At 38.0% G+C, this 16865-nt stretch overlaps 1 protein-coding gene across 1 annotated transcript in view; it reads left to right on the top strand.

Moving 5' to 3' along the window:
- Positions 1-16865, top strand: part of col5a2b (collagen, type V, alpha 2b) — a 100932-nt gene that overhangs the window by 38993 nt on the left and 45074 nt on the right. The window contains exons 2-12 of the mRNA XM_007890222.2: positions 6542-6748; positions 7516-7532; positions 8235-8267; positions 8859-8891; positions 9619-9672; positions 11424-11525; positions 12840-12920; positions 13656-13700; positions 14026-14079; positions 15440-15493; positions 16687-16740. Coding sequence (XP_007888413.1) covers positions 6542-6748; positions 7516-7532; positions 8235-8267; positions 8859-8891; positions 9619-9672; positions 11424-11525; positions 12840-12920; positions 13656-13700; positions 14026-14079; positions 15440-15493; positions 16687-16740 — 734 coding nt within the window. The remainder of the gene's footprint in view (positions 1-6541; positions 6749-7515; positions 7533-8234; positions 8268-8858; positions 8892-9618; positions 9673-11423; positions 11526-12839; positions 12921-13655; positions 13701-14025; positions 14080-15439; positions 15494-16686; positions 16741-16865) is intronic.

Genomic DNA, 16865 nt, shown 5'->3' on the forward strand with positions numbered 1-16865 from the left:
CTTGGGAGTAGAGTATCCGAACCTTTCACATTGTGGGACATTCTACTCCTGGAAATGTCCTATTGATAACTTCCACGGCTATTGAGCCAGCCTTCCAGCAGCACTTTGGCTCCTGTTGCCATGCAGATTCAGAGCCAGTTTAGGAAAGAATGCCTTAACTCAACTTTTAAAGTTTACAATTGTAACTCAATCTGTTAATTAACAGCAGTGATTGAGCCTTTTTCTCCCTTGAGAGGAATGTTTGGAAATCTCAGTTTGGTTTGGAAACTCTTAAGCATGGTTAAGCATGGTTTCCACATGTGTCAGACACCCGGCTGAGCCCCCAAAAATTAGTTCTGCTAGTGAGCCACTGGTGAAAAATCACAACTTTCTATGCAAATAACATCGCTCAACAAAAAAAAAGGAAAATCAATGTGAATACTTCTTTAGGAGTCTGCTCATTTCCAGGCAGTTTATTTTAAATGTCAGAATGATGATATGTTGAAGGATGCTTTAAATCGCTATTAGAGTTGTGAACAACAACAAAAACAACAACCAAATTACATTTGTATAGCGCCTTTCACGTCGGGAGGACGTCCCAAGGCACTGGACAGAGTACAACATTTCAGACCCGAGCTGGGGTCGGGGTGGGGGGAAGGAAGGGAAGGGGAAGGAGAGTTGCCAATAGCATGGTCAAAGAGGAGGGTCTTGAGACGGGACTTGAAGGAGGCTAAGGAGGGGGCAAGGCGGAGTGATTGGGGGATGGAATTCCAGAGGCTGAGGGCAGAGAGGCTAAAGGCTCTCCCGCCAATGGTAGGTCGGGGGACGTGGAGTAGGCCAGAGAACGACTCAAATCAGATTGAAATAGCCTCTGAGCTTACATCACATGTTTGCTGCTGTTTCCGAGATCATTCTGATCGACTCTGTGAAGGAAATGAAGAAAAGCAGATTCATGGTGAAAACTCACAACAGAGTATTGTTCTTTTTAACCTGATAACCCTTTTCTCAGCATTAATAATTGTAAAAGTGCAATATAAGTGTGAAATAGAAATATATTCATAAAACATTGAACAATTCCTTGATGTGATTAAAAGCCGAATATGAGAAGGCAGGAAGCAATACTGTATCATAGGTATGAAGAGATCTTGCAATGACCAGTGTTCATTGATTTATATGGAAGGAAAGTTTGATAAGATTTCCCGCTGTGATTCAGACAACTTTACTCTGTACTGTTTGACTCCATTGAACCAGTTGGTACTGAGTATGTGAGCACATTGTATTACATAGCAGTCACAATACAGAGCTGGGATTGCAGAAAATTGTATGTATCAAATTATTTTTATGCCATTTCAATGGATATTTGAACAAGTATTCCAGTAGAAGTTAGAATTGTAAATTAAATTTTAGAATTTAGGCAGGCCTAATGGTTCAAGTCCTCTGGGATGCTAACTTGCATGAGGAGTGCTACATAATGCAAATTGTTGTTGTTGTTGTTCATTGTAATAGTCTTTTCTGGTACTGTATGTTCACAATCCAGACTGACCCCACAATCAGTGCTGGAGTAGAGCTATGCTATCAACCTTCAGATGAAATGTTAACCTGAGGTCCTGTTGAAAGACCTTATGATACTTTTTAGAAAAGAAAAGGGAGTTTCTCTCTGTTTCCTGGCCAAGAATCCTCCAGATGAGACCTCAGGGCTGTTTGTGGGACATTACTGCAAGCAGATTGGCTGTCCTGTTTACTTCCAAGTACAGATTCACTGCACAACAGAGTAAAATCTGTGACTTTTCAATGTCCCAAATCAGACATGCCATCAAATGTAAAGATTATATTTGGTCCTGCATTTTCACAGTGGGAATATCCAATTTGATATGGTCTGTTTCAGAAATGCTACACTGGACAGGTCCAAATACTTTAGCTTGCAGTTTCTATATTTATTGGTACACTTACTCCACTTGGGATATTTACTCCACACAATCGAATGCATCTGCTTAAATATATAGTATTACAATTCAGCATTGTATTATTTGAATTTTACTATAGGAAAAATATGTTATTCTTTCAAACCCTTAATCGCTAGGAAAACTGCTAGAAAGAATTGTATTGGCTTCAACTTGTGTTTCATCAAGATCATCCTGACATTGGCACTGTTCCTGAAAAGACAATGTCAAAACAGTGTGAGGCAACAATAAACAAGGCAAACAAAATTAAAACATATTGCCAGATCTGTTGAATTTCAGATCCGCAGAGATATTGTTCAAGATCTGGTCAGACAGCATCTAGAGTACTGTGTACAGTTTTGGGTGCTATAACATAGGAGGATAGGTAGGAATTTTATTCAAGATTCCCATTTTTTCATCAATTTTCTTCAATTTATCTCTACGACTTGTTTGACTCAGGAGTAAATCTGATATATTATGTCAAGGAACTGAATATTTGTAATGAGTCTGTCAGCAATTTTTCAGGTGGGTGGTCAATGCTGACCAACATCTTAATTAAGGCTATATTTCAAGACTCAATCTTTATATACTATGGTGCATATCCACTTAATATTTTATTAGGAACAGGACTGAGTAATATAATTCAGAATAGCTGAGTTGTTTAATTGATTCCTGTCAACCTATTCAAGTTGATACTAAAGTTGCTGTGGCACTATTCAATAAGTGAAGGGAGTTTGGTCATTCACTGCACGACTGTTTGTGGGGCATTGTCGTATGAAAATTGGCTGCCGCGTTTGCTTACAAATAAACAGTCACTATACTTTACAGTAAATCCTACAAAGTGTTTGTGGCTTCCTCCCGATGTGAACGATGGTGCTGTATCAAATCCAAGGATTGTTAGTATTTATTATTATGTGGAACAATATTTCTGGAGTGACTACTAGGGAAAGACAACCAATTGAAGGTGAATGAATCATGTAGGATCATAGGTTACAGTATTTTGGAGACTTGCTTACTTTATCTTGGGGCACGAGGCCAGAATCTTTACTCAGGAGGTGCAGATTCCATGCTCGACTAGATTGTAGTTTGACTGTAAATGCCTTTTCTTGCTCCTCGCTTATTATTTTTATGATAGATTTTTATTTTTTATAGCCTACATCTGGTCTGAATCTGTAAAAATATTCAGGTTTGCACACTTGTGAGATCTTATTATTCAGCTGTGGGCAATACTTTCCTACTGGTTCAACAATCCAGCGAAATGCTGTATTTTCTCTCAAACACCTACTCCCCTCCTTCTCTCCCACCCCCCTCCCCTCTCCCTCACTCCCTGTCTATTGGCATCTGTAATAGTTGGAGATTGCTTGGCTCCAAGTAATGCTTAATACCAATAATGAGCCTCGGAGATAGTATGTATTCTTTGATTGATATAAACTCACACATGCAAAATCTGTTGATTAATTTAATTAGCCAATATATCCTATAAAAAACCTCTGCATCTCAGTTCCATTTCCAACAACTGGTAATAAGTAGAGTTTGAAAATATTGTTGTAAAGTCTTGAATTTCGGTGCAACTGAGCTGATGGCTTGTGTTACAGAATGGAAGTGACCATCAACATGGGTTTTACTTCTTCCCACCTTGTTGATGATGATGATAAGATCTCATAAATGTGCAAGAGCTTGATTTTGATATAGAGCCTTATTAAATTGTCACGATGTCTCAATGATCTTACTGTGAATTGTAGTGATTGTATTTGTAGGTGAATTGGAGATGAAGTTCAACAAGTATTTTTCATAATATGGGTCTTGGGATTAATAGTCTAGACTGACAGTCCAGTAAAATGTCTAGTGAGTGCTTATCAGAGGTGCGTCCATTGAATTTTGGGATAGAGAAAAGATCTCTTGTTTTTGTGCCTATTTTAGAATTCCTTAGAATATTTGTGGAGTCCTGCAGCTCAGTGGTTAGAGCACTTGCCTCTCAAGCGAGAGACCTCGGTTTGATTCCCAGCAAGGTGAAACCTTGGGCAAATTTCCTTACTCCACATGCCTAATAATAATCCCTCAAGAAAAAAAAATTGGTCACTTCAATCCACGACTGTTTGTGGGACAAGGCTGTGCGCAATTGGCTGCCGCATTTCGCCCACACATATACAGTCAATTCACTTAACAATATATTCTGTGAAGCGCTTTGAGACGTCTAGAACACATGAAAAGTGCTATATCAAATGCAAGGATTATTATTATTATTATTATTATTATTATTATTATTATTATTATTATTATTATTATACCTATTTTTGTATGAGTCAAGGATCTATAATTTGACCTAAACCATAAATTTGTTGATAAAATCAAGTTCCACTTTGAAATCTGTCAATTTAATACTTGATGCTTCTTTAACAATTTTTTACTGTGACAATCATTTGTCTTTAAAGAAAAATCAGCAATCTTAAATGGAATAACAACAGGTTTTGCAGCATTATTCAAACTCATAAAAGCTCCTATTAAAAATAAAATAAATATTAAGACAACATGTATTTTAAGTGGAATATTTCAGAGCCGAGTATGACTTATATTTGGAGTCCTGTGGCTCAGTGGTTAGAGCACTCGCTTTGCAAGTGAGAGACCGGAGTTCAATTCCAGGCAGAGGGCGAAACCTTGGGCAAGTTTCCTTACTCCACACGCCTAATAATAATCCCTCCAAAACTAAAAACAATAATAAATTGGTCATTTTCAATCTACGACTGTTTGTGGGACATTGCTGTGCGCAATTGGCTGCCGCGTTTGCCCACAAAAAATACAGTCAATTCACTTTACAGTGTTCTGTGAAGCGCTTTGGGACGTCCTCCCGATGTGAAAAGCGCTATATCAAATGCAAGGATTATTATTATTATGATATATTTTCACTGGAGATGGTTATTATTGTTCAGTCAAAGCTATATTGCTCACAAATCAATTGGCCAATATTAGTGCAGGTTCTAGTCAGTTAGAATTGAACAATCTTATAATTCTATAATTCTTTTGATTAGAAGTTTACATGGTGAGGGCACTTCAGCCTATGGTTTGATCCTTACATAATGCCAATTATTACAATATTCTTATGACAGGATCAAGCTGTTTCTTAAATTAGTTCAGCATCTTGGAACATCCATACGATATGAAAGATGCCAAACAAATGTACTTTTGTATTACATTGTACCATCCTTCCTGGTAAACTGTTTCAGCTGCCTGCAACTCGCACCCCTTTCACCTTTCCCCTTGGCAAATTCTCTAACATACAGGGAGTCAGCATGCCTCCTTCTTTTACTTGTTATGTAGGATTGAAGCTCAGTTTACATTACTGGTCCAGGCATATACCTCAAGCTCTCTCTTTTAGGTTTTGGCTGCCCTTTTTGTTTTTTTTTCTCCATCTGTTTCTCAGCTGTAAAGCTCTGATGGGACTGATCCCAAAACATATAAGAGAGTTAGCAGCGAGGGAGACGAGGATTGTTTTTTCAATGTTTTTCAACGGGTTTCTTGTTTACATTTCTAGTAAAATGTGTGAAGTGAAATGTAACCTGAGAAGATGCAAAATGACCAATGTATTTTGATCCAACACATTAGCCATACTGATATTCAATGTTGAAAGAGCAACATAGAGCAATGTACTAAAATTAGGTGATTTACTTACACAACGGATGATTTCTATTACGAATTGTAGATTCTGGGATTCTTTAAGAATAAAACCATTCTCTCCTCCAGAATATGTTGTAGGTACGAGGAGTTTTTTTAAAAAAAAATGTACACATTTATTTAAAAAAAGGCTTGTTCTCATTGTTTATCCTCCTTGGGGAGAGGTGAGCCGGGTTTCCTTGGAGCTGAACTGGTTCCCTGCAGGGAGAGCGAGTGCATACTCCATTCCAGACAAAGAGAAATTTCCATGTGCAAGTAGCATACATGGGACTCTGAAGCTGCTTGGGTTCCATCTTAAGTATCAGGATGGGTTTCCACACCCATCTGATCAAAAATAAACTGTCTGACCAATTGAGAAAACATTGCAACTGTGTAAAATTGATGCAAATTGTTGTAAATCAGTCAAATTGAACAAAACTCCTCTTCTGATCAATACATTTTATATTTATTAACATTTTTAAAAAACTTATTAAACCAGTAAAGTAGGGATCAGATGAATAAAAGTGAATGAAAACTACTGTATATTTAGAACCCATCGCAACATCAGATATTAGTATGATCCATTTTCAATCAACTTCGGGTTAGTCTTATTATGAACCACCAGAATTTTACCACAAGGTAGGTACATGGGTTGCAAAATGCCAACGTTATGTATGAAGAAAAAACCTTTCTCGTACACTAGGTGGCAAAATAGCAATGTAACTGAATACAGTTGTAGTAAGGGCCATCTATTCACCAATGTGTTCCAGTGAGAGACTTTGTGTGAACACGTGAATGCCAAGTGTCATCAATATTATCAATGTTTGGAATAAACCTTCTAAGCAAAGTGATGGAGGAGTAACATTATGGTTATTTAAAATGAGCGCAGATGGGTTGGGAGGATTGTACTAAGACTAAGTCAAAGTCAAACGGGATTTACATTTTTTCCTTACTTTTCTTTTTTCTCTCTTTAGAAGATGAAATGAGCTGCACTCAAAATGGCCAGTTATACCAAAACAGGGACGTATGGAAGCCACAGCCCTGTCAAATCTGCGTATGCGATGAAGGAAACATACTGTGTGATGAGATCATTTGCGATGACTTAATTGGATGTGAAAACTCTGTCATTCCATTCGGCGAATGCTGTCCTGTGTGCCAGTCTATCTCCCAAAATCCAAACAGTAAGTACAGTACCTATCCCCCTAATATATCAAGTGAAAAGATGCATACCCATTCAATTTGAACTCTTTTGCCTTGATTCACTCTGACTTAGCTTGAGGGATCGAAGGACAGAATTTAGGTTTTGTTCAGCTTTGAATTTTTCTCTTTTGAGTCCAGAGAATGCAGTAGAAACATTCAGTACTGTAACTATTGTTTAAGTCACATGTGCACAGCAAATAGGCGCACTGTGGCTTGATGTGAGGAACTTGTAGCTAAATCAGATCCACTGTTGCTTAATAAGTATCAACTGTTATTCTCTAATTTTGAAAGGCAAATCCATCTACTTTTCTACTATTATACTTGGCCTGGACAAAGACAATTTTAAGGACCTCTGTTAGACCTTAACCTTAGATTTTAGCTGTCTGTTCCAGGACAGATCCTTGAAGCTGTTCTTCAGAAAACCACTAGTCCTTGTCCTGACAAGAATGTGATAAAACAGCACAATATAAAGATTAAGTACTTTGAGATGTCCTCCCGATGAGAAAGGCACTACATAAACGTAAATTGTGTTATAAATTTAACTGTAATGCATTAATTGTTATTATTGCTTTTCAACATTGTATTGCATTACATTGTATCCCATGTTAAAATGCTGTATATAAAATTATATAATATATACTTATCGATATTACTGCCAAATATTTCCAGAATCAAACATTGCTGTTCACCAAAGTGCATTCATATTAACCCAAATAAATATTTTAATGATTTGTTTTTCCTTTTCTAGTGGGCAGAGGTATGAAGGTAAGCACATTCTCCAAACTTAATGCGTCAGAACTCTAAAAACTGTAAAACAATAAATTATATTGAAATTAGTTTATGGATGGAATTAGAACAATGCTATATTACATTCTCATTTGCCGTTCTTACTCTGGGAGGCAGAAATATTAAAGGATATGGTATAAACGGGAAGTAGAATTCGGGGAGATGTTTTTGGGTGTTTGACATATGCTGAAACCCATCACCATGCGTAAAAGATATTGAAATCAGACTGAGAGTTTCAAATGTGTATGTCATCAATACATGGAAATTTCCCTGTGTCGGAATTGAATGTGAACCGTCTCCCTGGAGGAACGCACCCTGTTTACCTAATTCCAGAGAGTATTAGGCACAGGTTAGCAAAAGATGAGGCATGGGGACTCCAGCGTGTACATTGGGGGCATGGCGGGAGTATAATTTGCATAGCTTGCCACTGAAAGCACTGCCTGGCAAGCTTCCTGCTGCTTGGACAGCTAGGACCACCCTACCCGTTCACTCTGATTTAGGGTTTAACAGGAACTGGGGTGGCAAAAGTCCCTGCCTTCAGTAATTAGGGGAGGCAATAAGTATGATGTACCATGATTGGTCAATGGTCGAGCTTTCTGAGTGAAACATTCACTAACACAGATGGTGTTTTCAAAATGTTTGTTCAGTATTAGACCTTATTGTTTCTTGTCGTTCCTGCAGGGAGAGAAAGGTGAACCAGGAGAAGTCCGGAGAGTAAGTTGTTTAAATTGAGTTACTTTTGCTGTGTTCCATTCTACTCCTTTCTCCAGTATGTTTACTTGTTGCGCAAAGTCAATTTGAAGGGAAGATATCAAGAGTTTTGATCTGCTTCTTGCATAGTTTAAATTCCCAGTGGAAGAGAACCACAATTAACATGAGAATAACCACAACTCTTCAAATGAAGTCAAAATAGCCCTTTTTTTCTAGAAGTAAAGTTTATCATCTTTGTAAATGTTCGGGAACTCGGAGATTCAATCCACCTCTGCTGCGATCAGACATTGTGATCAATGCTAACAGACCAGTTGTGTTCATTTAATGTTTTTGAGTGTAGTGTTCCTGCAAAAGATAAACTCCTTGTGCTTTCGGTGTTAGCTTCAATGCATTTCCAAACCTATAATAATAATTTTTACATTCAAGTCAGGAAGACACCTCAAAATGCTTCGCAAGCTGTATTGTAGACAAAACTATTCTATTTCAAAGAAATGAGATTGAAATATTTTTTAAGAGCCAGTGAACAGATAGAGCATTTAAAGGCATCAAAGATTAAACACACTTTATTAATCACTACCTTTTTATATTTACCAGGTTGTTGGAATAAGAGGACGTCAAGGCCCACAAGTAAGTACAGTTACCTGTGATAAATTGCTGTGTTTCAAAAAAAGTGAAAAACATTTTGAGCACACTAAATCAAATCTGCAAACCCTCAATAAATTTATCAGATTAATTTGAATATTTGTGCCATTTTTAAACATAACACCGATTAAGTGTTTTATTTTGTCTAACGGGAATGGTGTTCATATGAAATCTTAAAGTAGGCTTATGTAAAAATAAAAACCCCGGAAGAGAAAGCTGATTATAGATGTGGGCTGAAAGATCAATTGAGGTTGGAACAACAAATTTCCTCAGTGACTCTGTTTGTTCACGGGGCTGAATTGAGATCTGAATTTGGAAGTTAGACGCCAGTTCTTCATAGAATCGCAGAACGTTTACTACAATTGTTGTTTCAATATGTTTATCGCAATGGTTAAAGGCAGTGCAGAGCCACACACCATGGTTGAAAAGTAGGAGAGTAGACAAGGTAAATCAATATATTGTTGTGGGTGCTGTTAACTTGTCACCAAGATACAGTAATGGAAACATATGAGAAAACAGATTATATTTAATGTAGAGTAAGTTTGCTAGTACCTAAATGAATGATATTGTATGAAAAACACGATGATGGTATTGTTTTTCTGTACATCGACAATCAATGTTAAAGGTTAAAAAGCAAAAATCAGTGGCACATTGATCATTGTGGAGTTTCTTTTTGACAAAATAAAACTTGATTTGTTTGTACCTTTTACAGGGACCATCAGGCTTACAGGGACCAAGGGGTTCAGAAGGGCAAAAGGGACCAAGAGTGAGTAAGATCTGTATGATTATTCTTGATAAGCAAAGGATACGTATGCTTTGACCTGTGGCTGAATAAGCATGGGAATGGGATTACTGTTATAAACAGGCGCATAGTAATGCTGGAAAACTTTAATGACTGGGGAGAAAAGTGAAAATATCACTAATGTATTTGTTTAAAGGGACTGTTCGTTTTGGCACAAACCACATCTTAGCAACTCTCCTCAACCTGTGACACATTTCAGATACAAAACCAACAGTACTTAGAAATATAAAAATCTTCAATCATGACGAGTGCATCTCAGGAGATTTCCTGTAAGCACAACACCAGAGATCCTGTACCAGATTAATTCAGTCTGGAAGTTATATTCACCAAACTGCAATGATACAGATTCCCATCCCAGTCTCCTGCCAACTGCTGAAACCTTGCTTCAGATCAGTGCTTTAGGGGACAATTTTTTTTGACTGTCAATTTAATTTCATACATTTATATTTATTCTCTATAAATAAAGCAACAGATCGTTTAAAAGGCTTCTCAGCTATCTGGCTTGGGGCAGACTTTGCAGATATGGGGAGTATTGTGAGATGCAGCATAAATACATCATTTCAATGTTCACTCGGATCAGTTTCTGGGGCCTCCGGTATGATCATGTGCATTTTCAAACCAGCTGTTTTATTTTCTCCCAGATAGGCTCCCTTTCAATGCTTAGTGATATTTCAGTCTGGCCACTTCACAACATTTTAACAGGAAATTAATATGGAATTTGGAAAGGAACAACAAAAAGAAACTTTATTTAAATGTAAGATCTTTTGTCTCATTCCTTCCTGTTTGCAGTGCGTGAAACATTCCCTGACTGCACTTTATTTACTTTATTTTCTCATCCTTCCTTTCGTAGAGTCGATATAAAGGATGCAATGATTATTTTATGGAGTTTTTGACTAAATCCTGCATGATCCTGTATAAGAAAACTTTATATTTTTAGAACGTTTTGCAATATTTTAAGATTTCTAATTTTTCTAATTGGACTCTAGGACTAATTAATGTGCTTTGCTTAGAGGTTTGTTAAATGTGACAGTAGCTTTGCCTGTGTTGAACTGTTGAGTTATGATGAATCAACCACATGCTTAATACCTTTAGCTCCAGCTAGCCTACATCATGCCCTACAATTCATCATGCCATCGTTCAGTAAAGCCAAGCTCTGGGATTGAGCATGCTTAGAGTTCCATTGAGCATCATCTGAATGTCAGTCACATTTTCAATGTTTTTAGTACTTAACTTGAGTGAGTGGGATTGTCAGCTACGTTTTTTTCAGCTTTATTTCTCATCACTTTCGCCTGGACTTATATTACCACTGACAAGTTATCATCACTTCTATAACAGTGGGTTTCCCTCTCGTTTTACTGACCAATTTTATTTAAAAAATGGGTAAAAATGCCACTACCGCTAAGTCACTAAAATTGCTAAACTGTTTACCAAAAAACTTTCATCATTCTTAATAGTTAGTGCACTAGAAGGTTGGTATAGCTTATTCGTTATCTTCTGCTCACAAGATTCAAACAGTTACAATGCCGATACCAGTGTTTATCAGCATTTTGAAAAAAGCTGGTAAACGCCATTATTGTCATTACACTTAGTCGGAAATTCAGGCTTGCCAGACCGGATATCCACTCTCTGTCTGGCTACCTTTTAATGGACGTGTTATTTTCTTACAAAACCTGCACAGATTGTTCATTCTTAACCTAATTCTTAACCGTTCACAGGGTTTATTTGGACCTCCTGGACCTGATGGTGTACCTGGAATTCCTGGCTCTCCTGGTGCTCCTGGTCCTCCCGGACAGCCAACCCATCCGGGCTATCAAGGTGTAAGTACTTCAATGTATAAATTTCCTCCAGATTGAGTTCTTGTGGTCAGAAATCTTTCCATGTAATTCTACAGAAAAGCTGCACCTTTTACACATGATTATTCAGAAACTTGGGTGCATTGACATGGCTATCTGCATCTTTGGTACTCACAAATCAGTGATGGGCTCAATTTTCTATTATCTGAATTCAATGAACCAAATTTGTCCCTAGAATTTACAAGAAACTAGTTATCCTTAAATAGTGCTAGTCATTATTTAGTGTCCTTACATTCTATAAATGGAGGCTTTGGACACGTAGTTGAATATGGAGGATATTTTAACTGGAAGTATTAAAGATGTTGATGAGAGCTGAGTATATTTAATGTGATCTACTTGATTGGAAACACAGCAGAATTTCTGTGGTCATGACTCATGAGTTACTGATTCATCATAATGAAATGCCAATGATCAATGCTTTCTTGCTGTGTATGTATATGATTCACTGTGTAGGACTCACCCCATGGCAGAAAAACTATCAGCACTGTAGCATTTAAAATACTACTTATAGTAATCCTTGCACTTGATATTGTACCTTTCACGTCCGTAGGATGTCTCAAAACACTTCACAGGATATATGTAAAGGGTTATGATTTTGAGTTTTGTTAGTGAATCTCTTATCAACTCACACCTCTTTATAAACTCTTTATAAGCATTGCAGCCTCACTATATAAGCTCACACCACCAGGGTCAGTAAATTTACTGACAATCAGAGAATCACCTTTTTTGTGCTTACTTAAACTATCCTTGACATTCTTCTCCTATGAGAATTTCATATGATCTGCAGTATGCATTTCAGAGGTTTATCAAATATGCCCTCTTAATATCAGCATTATTATTTCATAATTAAAGAAACTAAATGTTTTAGTGCAACTGTCCAAATGGTATTATTTATCTATAATATTTAGAAATAAAGAGGACATAAAAGTATAATATTCCTCCCAACTGAAAAATCAATGAATCATATCACCACTAATGGGTTTTATTGTCTTAAAGTTTTTTCCGTGTATTTTAATGTAGTTTTGTAGCGTATCTGATGCCTATATTTCTTTATCTGTCTTACAGTTCTGAAATATAGTGTAAAGATAAACATAGTTGAAGACAATAGCATATAATGTTTATCACACTTATGAACAAGGCTTTATGAACCAAATGTGGCTTTCTCAATGTTAAATAATAGACATCTTCGTTGTAAGTCTGTGAAACTGTCTTCCATTTATTTCAGATTCAGCAGATTTAGATAATATGATATTAACTGCATCGATCATTCTTTTGCAGCAACTTTCATCTCAGTTGGCTGGTGGTTTAGATGAGAAATCAGGCTTACGTGGTCAATTAGGAATGGTGCCTGGATCTTCAGTAAGATTTTCTCTGTAATATTGCACTTCAGCACTACATCACTGTTAAGGGAATCCCATTCATAATCATCACATTTATCTAAAATTAATTAATTAATTAATTAATGAACAAATAATTTAGGCTCGCCATCCAAGTGTAGAAACAAAACCAGTAGCTTATATTTTAGATGTGCTTAAGTGATTAATGTGTAAAATGGGACGTTATAAAAGAGTTCTTTTTTGGAGATAAACTTGAAAAGTATAATAATGTTTATGGAACTCGTAGACCAACAACAGTGCATTTTCGATTGAAATGAGAAAATGCTGGAAGTGCCTAGCAGGTTGAATATTTTGGAAAGACAACAATGTTATAACATGCTATCCTTCAGTAAAGCCAAGTTTCGTAGTCATACATGCGCAATGCTCTATTAAGTATCATCTGAATGTCAATTATCATTTCTTCCTTAACCCTTGATCAGAAGGCAGGGTTTCACCCCAAAGTGGTGCACCAGTGTCAATATGATGTACGTAAGACAGAGGAATGGCTTTTATATATGATGTTTTCTGGATAATTCAAGAAGCAATCTCTGATCTTTAGACATATTGGATAAGTCCATAGCATAATCACTGCTATCATTCAGGACAGTGGCAGAGAAATGAATCTAAATGAGTATAGACAATGCAATAGCCATATTGGCTGTTCAATGACAAATTAGACAAAATATTCATGATATGTTTACTTCTTTTTGATTTTTAGGGTGAAATAGGACCAAGAGGACCTCCTGGATTAATGGGATCACCTGTAAGCAGTTTATCATTCATTCTAGTTGTCTAATTGATCAGAATCACATCCTATAAACTCTGATAGGATCAACATTAAATGTTTCGGGGGATACTATCCTAAGATATATCTTCAAATGCGGACACTCAATTATCTCCTATTAACCAGAGGTGGATACAAAGGCTTGATGAAGTGTTATGTTGTGTTGGTATATCTACAGCACTTTGTAAATTCAAGTTAATTCCCTTATATATTTCCTAAGACCAGATGCACAGTAAGGAATCCTAAGCTGCATGTTTACTATACTTTTCAATGTTCATTTCATTCTCTCATCCTTACAAATTAGGGCCCCATGGGAATCCCTGGGGTTAATGGAGAACCTGGTGATTTGGGTCCATTGGTAAGTAATTAAAGATTATCTATAAATAATAATAATCCTTGCATTTTATATTGTTGAGACGTCTCAAAGTGTTGCATGGAATATACTGTAAAGTGGATTGACTATGTATTTTGTGCGTGAAATTTTATAAGCATGCATTATACATCATAGAAGCTTTTGGAAACTCGAGACACGAGTAGCTAACACTGCATTATCCTGAGTATTTCACATTCTTGTCCACTTCATCTCCACACACAGTTTCTCCTCTAGCCCCCGCATCATATCGTGTGGCGTTCCTCAGGACTCTGTCCTTGGTCCCCTCCTCTCATCTACATGCTCCCTCTTGGCGACATCATCTGCAGACATGAGGTCAACTTCCACATGTGTGCGGATGATGCCCAAATCTTATCTCTCTGCCTCCTCCCTTGACTCCAGGACCACTGCTGTCCTGACAGAATGTCTGTCAGACATCAAGGACTGGATGAGAGCAAACTTCAGTTGAACGACAAAAAGAGCGAGGCCCTCCTGATTGGCTCCTATCAGCGCCTCCACATCTCAGGCGCTGATAGCATCACCATCGAAAGATGCACACTCCACCTCACTTTGACGTCTTTGTTTGACCCTCAACTATCCTTTCTACCCCACATCCGTGCCATGACCCGCTCTGCCTTCCCCCACCTCCGCAACATTACTCGGCTCCGCCACTGTCTCACGCTGTAGGCTGCTGAAACCCTCATACACCATTCATAACATACAGGCTTGACTGTGCAAACTTCCTGCTTGTTGGCCTCCCCAACTCCTTCCTCTATAGGCTGCAGATCATCCAGAACTCTGCAGCTCATGTCCTATCCCGCACCAGGCTCCGTGACCCTATCGCCCCCATCTTCGTCTGACTCCACTGGCTTTGCATCCACACAGAGAATACAGTTCAATATCCTGGTCCTCACCTTCAAAGCCCTCCATGGCCTTGCTCCCCCCTACCTCTGCGACCTCCTAACCCCCACCAACCTTCCAGCTCCGTCCGCTCAGCGGGTTCCGGCTTGCTTCATGTCCCCTGCCTCGCCTGTCCCACCATTGGCGGGTGGACCTTCAGCCACTCTGCCCCCACCCTCTGGAACTCCTTCCCACAGTCCCTCCGCTTCGCCCCCTCCCTTGTCTCCTTCAAGACCCATCTCAAGATCCTCCTCTTCAACCGTGCCTTCAGTCGCCTTCCTTCCCCCCACTGACCTCCACCCTCCCCAATCCCGAGCACCAACACGGGTCTGAAACACTGATTGTTCAGCGCCTTGGGACGTCCTCCCAATGTGAAAAGTGCTATACACTTGTAATTTTGTTGTTGCATCCAAATGTGTTACAGCACTTTCCCTGATTAACATTACAGGGTGGGGTTGGTTCTCGCGGTCCTTCGGGACCAATTGGAAAGCCTGGAGCAGATGTAAGTAAATATTTTAACAATATCATTAGCATTCCCTCGATTGATATTGATCGACTACTTTACTAATAAGTTATCAATCAATACAGTATGCATTTGTTACATAACCTTCTATCCTGTCACTTTATGCTCTGCTTTGAAATCGTACAATAAGGTCTTCAGCTTTCGGTAGAACAATATTTAGTATTAAGAAGAAAGAAGCACAAAATGATACAGAAAATAGCTAATAAGTAAAAACTAAATGGTTTAAATATACCTAAAAGCCAGAGTCTACTGCCCCAAACCTTAATTTCTGATAATATTTCCTCTTCTTTAGAAGACTGTCCTAAAATCCCTTCATTTTGCTCCTTCTTGCCTGCCTTCAAAACACTCTAGAAACATTGTTATATTGTGCTACCCCTTTACTCGATGCACCCTATCTTCTTTCTGACAGATTCAGAAAATCAAAGTAGTGTTGAACTACTTCAGAGACCATGTGGCCTAAGACTGTGCTGTTGACAGAATTTCATTTAAATTCATTGGCTTGCTTCAGTGTGTGTCCTGCTGCTCTTTATGAAAATTGCATATGGCCTTGGCTTCCATTGCAAAGAGATGTGAATCCACCATTGTTTGAATTGAGTTTAGAGTAATAGTGAGAGTGGAATTCATCCAGGTCCACCATCCGCCTTCAGATAAAAATTCTCAGTTACTTTAGAGGCAAATGCACGGTTTTTACATGCTCTTGATGGTGTTACAACAATAACTATCGATCTTGTTTCAACATACTAGTAAAAACATAGGAACACAGGAACAGAAGGAGCCCATTCAGCCCTTCGAGTCTGTTCCATAAATGTATTAGCCCTTGGCAGATATTTTAATCCCAGTGTCCTCCCTCTTTGTCATATCCCTTAATATTTCTTAAAACATATTTTGCACCTTCAAAATTATTCCATTGCAAATTAGATGCTTTCAACACCCCTGGCATCACTTCCATGTTGAGATACACTGATGCAAAATTTAGTGATTAAAACTATGGACTTGGCTTCATAACAGTAAAGAAGACGCCATAACTACTCGTACAAATGAGGCCAGCAATACAACTTGTACCAATAGTCATTTTACACACGAACCTGTTAATTCTGATCGTATGGAAACAAGAGTGTGGACGAACTCCGAATAAACTGAATTAATCATGAATTGGCTGTTTTTATTGACAGGGTGAAGCTGGAAAGTCAGGGGAACCTGGTGAGCAAGGATTTCTAGGCTCTCCCGTGAGTTGAACATTGCTAATCCAGTTTGATGAAAACAGTAATGGACCTCACTTGAGGAATACAGTTTCATAACTCAGCTAAATAGCAGAAATGAAATGCTTGGTGTTTATTAGAGCGTTGGAGAA

The sequence above is a fragment of the Callorhinchus milii genome, unplaced genomic scaffold (assembly GCF_018977255.1).
Source record: "Callorhinchus milii isolate IMCB2004 unplaced genomic scaffold, IMCB_Cmil_1.0 Scaffold6, whole genome shotgun sequence".
In the NCBI taxonomy this organism is placed as follows: Eukaryota; Metazoa; Chordata; class Chondrichthyes; order Chimaeriformes; family Callorhinchidae; genus Callorhinchus; species Callorhinchus milii.